General features: G+C 39.4%; 2 protein-coding genes across 3 annotated transcripts in view; one reads left to right on the top strand and one right to left on the bottom strand.

Moving 5' to 3' along the window:
• Nucleotides 1-987: 987 nt before the first annotated feature.
• ergic3 (ERGIC and golgi 3) overlaps nucleotides 988-8362 on the bottom strand; it is a 10846-nt gene continuing 3471 nt past the window's right edge. The window contains exons 5-14 of one of the 2 annotated variants that reach the window (XM_014024425.1): nucleotides 8182-8278; nucleotides 7924-8089; nucleotides 6633-6690; nucleotides 6345-6359; nucleotides 5356-5387; nucleotides 5176-5272; nucleotides 2418-2482; nucleotides 2177-2313; nucleotides 2053-2108; nucleotides 988-1974 (exon numbers count right to left, since the gene is read on the bottom strand). In XM_014024425.1, coding sequence (XP_013879879.1) covers nucleotides 1895-1974; nucleotides 2053-2108; nucleotides 2177-2313; nucleotides 2418-2482; nucleotides 5176-5272; nucleotides 5356-5387; nucleotides 6345-6359; nucleotides 6633-6690; nucleotides 7924-8089; nucleotides 8182-8278 — 803 coding nt within the window. In that variant the 3' untranslated portion in view covers nucleotides 988-1894. The remainder of the gene's footprint in view (nucleotides 1975-2052; nucleotides 2109-2176; nucleotides 2314-2417; nucleotides 2483-5175; nucleotides 5273-5355; nucleotides 5388-6344; nucleotides 6360-6632; nucleotides 6691-7923; nucleotides 8090-8181; nucleotides 8279-8362) is intronic. The other variant, XM_014024426.1, reaches the window with a different exon arrangement.
• romo1 (reactive oxygen species modulator 1) lies at nucleotides 2615-4969 on the top strand. Its single transcript, XM_014024429.1, has 3 exons — nucleotides 2615-2864; nucleotides 4490-4620; nucleotides 4717-4969. Exons 2-3 carry the CDS (start codon nucleotides 4490-4492, stop codon nucleotides 4823-4825), a joined length of 240 nt encoding a protein of 79 aa, XP_013879883.1. The 5' UTR covers nucleotides 2615-2864; the 3' UTR covers nucleotides 4826-4969.

Raw genomic sequence — 8362 nt, 5'->3', positions numbered from 1 at the left:
ACACACACACACACACACACACACACACACACACACACACACACACACACACACCCGCCCCGCCCCTGATTAAGATGCTCAAATGTGCATTAAACCACCAACAGCCAAACGTCAGAGGACTTCAACACCGAGAGAATTATTTTAGCTGTGAGTTTTCATTGTTATAATACTGAGATGTTTATCATCATCAATACAGTCAGAACCAGAACATATCCTGTACTACAGAACCAGAACATATCCTGTACCACAGAACCAGAACATATCCTGTACCACAGAACCAGAACATATCCTGTACCACAAAACCAGAACGTATCCTGTACCACAAAACCAGAACGTATCCTGTACCACAGGACCAGAACATATCCTGTACCACAGAACCAGAACCTGTCCGGTACCGCAGAACCAGAACATATCCTGTACCGCAGAACCAGAACGTATCCTGTACCGCAGGACCAGAACATATCCTGTACCAACACCTGCTCTGTTCCTGTGCACTCGGACTCTAAACATGACGTAATAATTTCATCAACGGGACTCAAATTCTCCTGAGACTAAGCTGAAAGTTTCTCGGCTGTTTGACCGCAGCTTGACGTCTTCAAATGAGCCGAAATTCAACCTGAAGCTCACAGAAACCTCCCGGTGTCGGCGTGAATCCAGCAGCGGTCTGTTTTTAAAAACMTTTTTCAACCCAGAGTCCAACAGAAGCAGAAAGATCTGAGCTGAAAGCTGCTTCCTGTCGGTCGGACTGGAGGAAGATTTTAAAAACTGAGGTCATGAAGTGTCAAAAAATCAAATCTACTGAGTGAAACTGTAGTCTGACCAATCAGAGGCCAGAAAACTTAAAAAAATAAAAATAATAAAGTGTTGTTTAATGGCGAAACTAATTTGTTTTTCTTGTTTGAGCCTATTTTCTGGAATATACGATATTTACAAAAACAATAAAACAAACTTATAAAGCTGTGGTCTCTTAACAGAATTTAAAATACATTGATTGTTTTACTTTTTTATTTTAAACCAAGCGATTCGCTTTGAAAATTACAAAAAGCTGCCGAGTTTTATGGGATTAGATTTTGATTTTTGGTGGAAACTCTAAATAAGTTAAAAGGAAAACCTAAAAATTGAAGAGAAGGTGAGATCCTCACTCAGTATTTTAGTGTTTTTTTTCCCTCAATGATCAGTTTAACTTTGATTTTTGATGTTGTCTTGCAAGTTTTTACAGCCTGTGGATAAACTTGTACCACCTTTACCAAAGCTTTAATCAGAGTGGAAACACTTTGCTCCTGTTTTCTGCAGAAACACGTTGAAGTCTAATTAATTTTGTTCCTGTTGTCAACAAACTCTGTCAGCTCTGAGATGACTGGTTCTCATCAAGAATTCAAAAGTTTATTTTAGTCGATTCTTATAGACAAAGATGTCACTGATGTTTGATGAATTGTTTCGATCATTCAGAACTGTTGGTTTGTTTGTGGGTTTTGCTGACAACAGAAAATCTGAGCAGTAATTTCTCGGAGCCGTTGGTGAGCTGAAGTCCTCGCTGCCCTCGTGACGTTCTCACAGATCTGTGTTTAAATGAAGAACAGAATAAATGACAGATTAAAGTCCTCTCAGATCTCCTCTCAAACGTTCAGGGAGCCGAAGCTTAACCAGCAGTTCTGTCTTTTTGTTTTCCCTCCACCTGAAGCTTCAGCAGCCGAAGTCGGAGCCAAACGAGGCGTCCCAAAGTCCGATTCTGACCCGGTTCTTCTGCTGAGCTCCTCCACAGAAGAACTTAAATCCCGGCCTGCCTCTTGGATTTGAAATTAAAAAACGATGGAGAGAAAGCAAAGTGCGCTCCCTCCCTCCGTCCTCCTGTCTCTGTCAGTGTCTCGGCCCGTGCCACCAGCGGGGGGCGCTGTTACGACGCCTTGCCCAGCTCGATCTTCTTCTGGATGGCCTGCGCCGAGTGGTAGATGAGCGAGTCGATCAGTCCGGCCACTGCACCAGAGGGAAACACCGGCTGGTTAAAGTTCAACGTTTATTTATCAGGTTCAAGACGAAACACGAGAAACTGACCTGTAAAAACCCCCCCGATGATGGCGCAGACTCCTGTCAGGAAATGTGTGAGCGATCTGGACAAACAGAGAGAAGTTTTAGTTTTTGTTTACATTTAATTTGAAAGGCACTGTTCCAACCTTACCTGTGTTTCTCTGTGAATTTAACCATCATGGGCGACAGCTCGTATAAAACAAAGACCCCTGGCAGCCCCTGGTCTCCTATTAACCCATTGGCAACTTTTTCATGCCTGGTGACCGAGAACTGGTTTGTTTTTACTACCTGGAATAAATAAAAAAACATAAAATGTTCACCAAATCAGTTTTATGATGGTACAATAAATATACTTTTTCTTTACATTAAAAAGAAAATAAAGTTGGACTCACGTCTCCATCAGTTTTCACGTATATGGTCGGGACAATTTTCACAAAGTACTGGTACATCATTGAYGCTGTGGTAAAGAAAAATGTTTAATTTGTTTTTATATAAATGTCTCTTATAAACAATATTTAAAAGTATATATGTTTGACTAAAACACATTAAATGTGGATTAAAACTTCTAATAATAAAATTAAAAATTTAAATAAATAAAATTCAGATAATTGCTATTTCCCCCCGGGGATCAGAGTATTCTGATTCTGAAAAGAAGGACCTGTGAACTGAACCACAGGGTGGCGCTGTTAAGATTTTTTTTGTTGTTTTTCACCACTTCCTGTTTCCGGTTGTGGCGCGTTGCTGAAAAGACATTTAAACGCAGCTGCGCTCAAAAAAATACAACAAAACCTGAGTTCAACAGGCGGAAAACCAAACMTATTATAGTCGAATAAGTCAAGGTAAGGCCGGTTTTCAAGAAGTTACTTTGAATTAAGTAATTTTATCGGCAGAAACGTGACTCAAGGCCACAGGTGACGCTAGCATGCTAAGCTACCGATGATACTTGAATGCTAAGCTAACAAACTACGTCGAGATTTATGAAGTATTGAGATTTAAAGCTAAAAATTCAACGTTTAATGTTCGGTGTCCGTCATTAAATGTGCTAACTGCAGATAATAATTACTACTGTTGTACTTTAGTGAAATTTATAATTTTAGTGAACTGGGCGATCTGCGCCGCATTAGCTTAGCTTAATCTATTTGAAGGACGTTTTCTTCTCTGTCTGTGCAGCATGACGGCTTAAAATCTAACTAGTCAGGTTAATAACGTTAAATAATCCCTCACCTTAACCAGGTGAGCTGAGAACCCTCATTTTCCATAACTGAGGAGGACTTATTTATTTTGGTAATAAAATACTTAATGTAGCATCTTAATTTTATTTTCTGAACCATATGTGTTTTTAACTTTCAAAGTATTCGAGCAAATCAAGCTGCTGTTTGATTACGTCAGTCTGACTTTGTGGTAAAGATAAAGTTTGCTCTTCATTGCTCTTTGAACCAGCATGATGACGTCATCCTTTGAAATCTGAAGCTTATCAGTAAAATAAGGCCTTAAAAATTATTCTGTGAAACACAGAACCAAACTGATTAATGTAAACAGATCAATAACAGCTGATGAATAAATGTAGGGATAATTGTTTTTATCCTACACCAAAATTAAATCTGACAGCAGATTCCAAAAACTTCACAAACCAAACAAAATAACAAACATGTGATTATCTCAAGTATGAGGGAAGTTTTTGATTGTTTAGGTGAATTCAGCTCATGTTTTCTTGCTGCAGAACGAATGTGATCTTGTCTATTTTTGCTCATAACTTAGTGTTCAAAATATCACCATGAAATTTAGGAAAAGATTCACATTCTGGTTTTTGAAGGAAGCATCTCGTATCCTAAAAACTAATAAAACTTAATAATAGCCAATGCAAATGTAGCAGAAAAGGTATAAAATAATGTTACAAGGCAAACTGCAGCATCAAATCAACTTAATGTGTCTTAAAAAGTAAGGGTGACAGCGTGTWAAATGTRTKAAGTGATGAAGACGAGCGTCAACACACTTTGCTAACAAGCCTTATTTCAGATTTTAAGAAACACTTCGTTTCAAATCATTATCAAATTTGGAACAAATAAAATAATGTTCTTCATGGCAGCTTATTTATTTAAGGTTCACTAAAAAAACTCAGTGATTTACTTTGATCCTGTTTTTAAAAAATTGTCTCTTCAAAACAAAAATTAAAAAGTGGAAGACGAGGCTGTGGCTAACTACCTGACGGCAGCACGGTTTGTTGAAATTGGAGGAAATAAGCAAACACACCGAGCAGCCTTACAAACTCTGGTCACAGCAGTTTGGGTAGAAAATGGCAGCAGCTGCTGACGAAATGTCAACATCCGTAATAAATGTGCTCAAATTCAGAGTTTTGTCTAGAGGGGAAAAAAAAGAGTAAATTCTCTGGTGTTTTTTCCTATTCGTTCTTGTTTAGTTATTAAATAAGGAATCTGTTTTGTTCAAATGTCCTCCTCCTCCTCAGATGCCTGTAGCTGTTGGTTCGTACGGCCAGACGCAGCCCAGCTGCTTTGATCGGGTCAAGATGGGCTTCATGATGGGCTTTGCGGTGGGGATGGCTGCTGGCGCCATGTTCGGCACCTTTTCCTGCCTCAGGTAACAAAACCAGAACCCCTTCATGTTTTTGTTGCAGCTGCAGAGCTGGTTAAACTGGACGGTGGTTGTGTAACAAAAATGATGTCGTCTCTGCAGGGTCGGCATGCGTGGCCGGGAGCTGATGGGAGGAGTGGGAAAGACCATGCTGCAGAGCGGAGGAACGTTCGGGACCTTCATGTCCATCGGCATGGGAATCCGCTGCTGAGGGGGTCCAGGAACCGCCTCCCCCACCCTCCTCCTGTACAGCCATGGGACTTTGTAAACACCTGCTCTCTGTCGGCTCAGTCCTGTCCTCTGACCAACTCACGCTTTGCTTTTGTCAATAAAATGTCAGATTTTGTCAAATCAAGCTCTGAGAGTCACTGTAAACATCTGSTCCTTTAAATCCAGCAGCACATTGATCAGACGACAGGCTTTAAGAAAGAAGCTCCATTAAATTCTGGTTTATTGTTGTGAAAGCTGACGATAAAAAATAATTTAAATAACAAAAAACCCTAAAATAAGATATTTGTCTTTATGTAAACAGCRTCTTCAGCGGCGGTCCGTGTTACTGACCTTGTGGCGCCGTGACGTCGGTTCCGTCCAGAGGGTTAACGATGCCGGGGTAATCTTTGCCAAACGACAGGTGCTTGATCAGATGAGTCATGTTTATCTGCAGAAAAAACAATTTATTTTTAATCATTCAAACCTCGAAGAAAAACAGTTATCTGAGAATTAAACGTAAAAAAAACTCACGTTGTCCAAACCGAAACTCTGCAGGTCGTGAACTGGAAAAAATAAACAATATTTTAGGTTTTAAAGCTGATGTGCTTGTAGAATAAAAACAGTAAAAACTTTAAAAAAAACTCATTTCCTCCATGGATGTGACGAACAGAAGAACCGTTACAGTTTTGTTCTTTTAAACATTGAAGCAAAACGTTTTTATTTCTGTAGTGAAACGTTAACTTGAATTAAATCATTTTGTGTCTCRAGTTAAATAAAATTATCTGAAAATAAATCAGGTCAGATTTAGCCTAAATAAAAGAATAAAACTGTTAAAGAGGTCACAACCACAAACCTAAAAAAAACTTTATTTTGGCTGTGGTCAGCTCGGATCAACAAGGAAGTGTTTTTTTTTAACACCTAAATAATCTGACACTTTTTTTAGATTTGTTTTTAACTTTACCAAGTGTCAAAAAGTTTGCTTAAACTCTCAAATGGTCTTGAATCTGTGTTTCAATTTTATGTTTTTAGTCGTCAAACATGGTGTCAAATACTCCCAGTAACATTACAACCTTGTAGTGTTCCTGTGGGGAGATGGACACAGTAAAATCCTTTATAAAAGCAAATTTTAATCTCATATTTATCATATAAAGTAAAGTATTTCTTTTAGTTATGTTTCTTTTTTACATTCATCTCAACTTTAACTCTAAATGATCCCACTAGGTGGCGCTCTACATCCACACTAAGATCATAAATAGTTTTAGTTTRGCTGTAAGGAGCAAAAACACTTATCTTGTGCACAAATTAGAGAGAAGCTCCAGTTTAGCTTCAAAATATTCTTGGTTTTTAACAATTTTTTTTACATAACTTATGTTTTGCAGACTGATAAAACCTTATATATTGAATATGTTTGTATTTACACAGACATTTAAAGTAAAAACTACTTTAAAACTGTTTCATAAAAAAAGAAAAGCTGGGCTTGAGAGGGGAAAAAAAGAAAGTGCAAAGAAAGCTGGACTTACTTTCCACAGCGTGGACTGCAGAAAGAAGAGAAGAGTCACAAGAACAGTGCAGGAAAAAACAGCATGTAAACGTGTGTGTGTGTGTGTGTGTGTGTGTGTGTGTGTGTGTGTGTGCACAACTCTGACAGCTTTTTCACAAATTATTTTGTCTTTTACAAAGAAACTGGAAAGCTTAACTCTACCATTAGATTAAATCAAAAGGATTTAACGGAGAGAAAAATGAGTGGGATTAAATAAATCTATTCAGAAATCTGAGAGTAAAAATCTGACAGAAAACGATTTTCTTACCGTGAACGTGGGACTGCTGGAAACTTTTTCCTGGAGCAAAGTGGAAATTTCCCGCCACCTAAAACAGAAACGATAAAATAAACACAGAAGAGTGGCAGAAAGTTAAACTCACCACAGAAGAAAATGTTTTTATGTTTAGAATGAAACATATCGTGGAAACAAAATTATAAAGAGAAAGAAGCTAAAACGTGCGGCTCGGAGCGTGAGCGCTCACTGGGTGTGTTTGTTCATGAGGAGCAGGACCGGAGCAGCTCTTCCTTCTGCACRTTATTTTATTTAACCCTMTAAGGTCCAGAKCGGGYATCGACACGACGTTTAAGGGCTAAAAACGCTGCTAATTTCAACTGGGTTGGACAGCACACACATCCAAATACAAAAAGTGTTTTTATTTGTGACCCGTCACATCAAAACCAGGATTAAAGCACCTGTGACATCAGATTTTTGTTATCAACATTAATGCATCTTAGGAAAGATAACATTAATAACATGCTGCAGAACAAATTTCACATCGCTGAGATGAACGGTTGTTGAGATATTTGGATGTGAAGAAACAGGAAGTGATGTCAAAGGGGAGTGTCTGCATGTAAACAGAGCGWTGWTACAAAAACAACACAGACAGTAGAGAAGAATCTGATGTTTCTGTAGATTATTTTGAGTCTCTAGTAAAGAGATGAAGAATTACAAACGACAATGATGATGAAACACAATGATTCATAACATATTTCATTTAAAAAGAACAAGTCAGCTCAGTCTGGGACTGACTTGTGCTGAGCCTATTGTTTAATGTTTTTTAATAAAACTTAACACGACTCACCTTGCACACCAGTCAACTCCATTCCATTACAAACTACTTCCTTTTCACAATAGAAGCACGTTAAAGTCTCCATCAGCATAATGTCTCCATATTAATTAACCGTGTGTTTAATCTAACCGTGCACRTCACTGAAGATGTGTTTACTACATTCACCGATGGAGAAAACAGGATTTTTTTTATATCAGTCAATATAAGCAGCAGAATCGCCACCCGCCGCTGCAACAAGCTGCTCCAAACATTAGCATGCTAACGCACATAGCGGTGCTGCGAGGAAAAGTGTCCCTGGGAAACAATTCACTGGCGGCCGCCACAAATGTTCCACACGTGTTCAGGCTATTTAAACCGGTATATTCAGAAAATTCATAACAAAAWWAAAAACGGTATTCGGTACGAACCGGTATAGCACCCAGCACTATTATGATCACTGTTATAAATGATGCAATCATCAGTATAAGCCCAGCTCTCCAGAATCATCACCTTGTTGACCTCCAGGAAGCCGTAGACCTCACAGCCCTCGTTCTTCTGCTCCATCATCTTCTGGGTGAAACCTTCTCTCCGGCACTGCTCGATGGTCTCKGCGCTCTTAAAGGCCCAGCCTCGCCGCCGGTACGCTTCGCGCACGTCGTCGCAGGTGTTGCAGCACCTGCGTGCACGCACACACACAGAGCAGTTGTAAAATAAATCAAATGAAGGCGGGACCACCAGAGGCGGGCTGCGTGTCGGTGGTGGTCTCACTTCAGGTCCTCGGTCTCGGCTCCGTAGCAGCTCTCGCATCTGTTCGGGTCCAGTGTGCTCGGGTCGAACGGTTTCCCGTCATCAGCCTGACCCAGTTCTGAACAGGAAAAACAAAAACAAACAAAAACACAAACAAAAAAACAACATTTTTTTAATCTCTAAATCAGGGATTAGTAGGACC

The sequence above is a fragment of the Austrofundulus limnaeus genome, unplaced genomic scaffold (assembly GCF_001266775.1).
Source record: "Austrofundulus limnaeus strain Quisiro unplaced genomic scaffold, Austrofundulus_limnaeus-1.0 Scaffold422, whole genome shotgun sequence".
NCBI lineage: Eukaryota > Metazoa > Chordata > Actinopteri > Cyprinodontiformes > Rivulidae > Austrofundulus > Austrofundulus limnaeus.
The sequence above is the reverse complement of the archived record's forward strand: the minus strand, read 5'-3'. Positions and strand labels throughout refer to the sequence as shown.

Coding starts and splice junctions, on each gene's coding strand:
- romo1 (XM_014024429.1), top strand. CDS start 4,490: ATGCCTGTAGCTGTTGGTTCGTACGGCCAGACGCAGCCCAGCTGCTTT. Junction 4,621..4,716: donor GGCACCTTTTCCTGCCTCAG/GTAACAAAACCA, acceptor TCGTCTCTGCAG/GGTCGGCATGCGTGGCCGGG.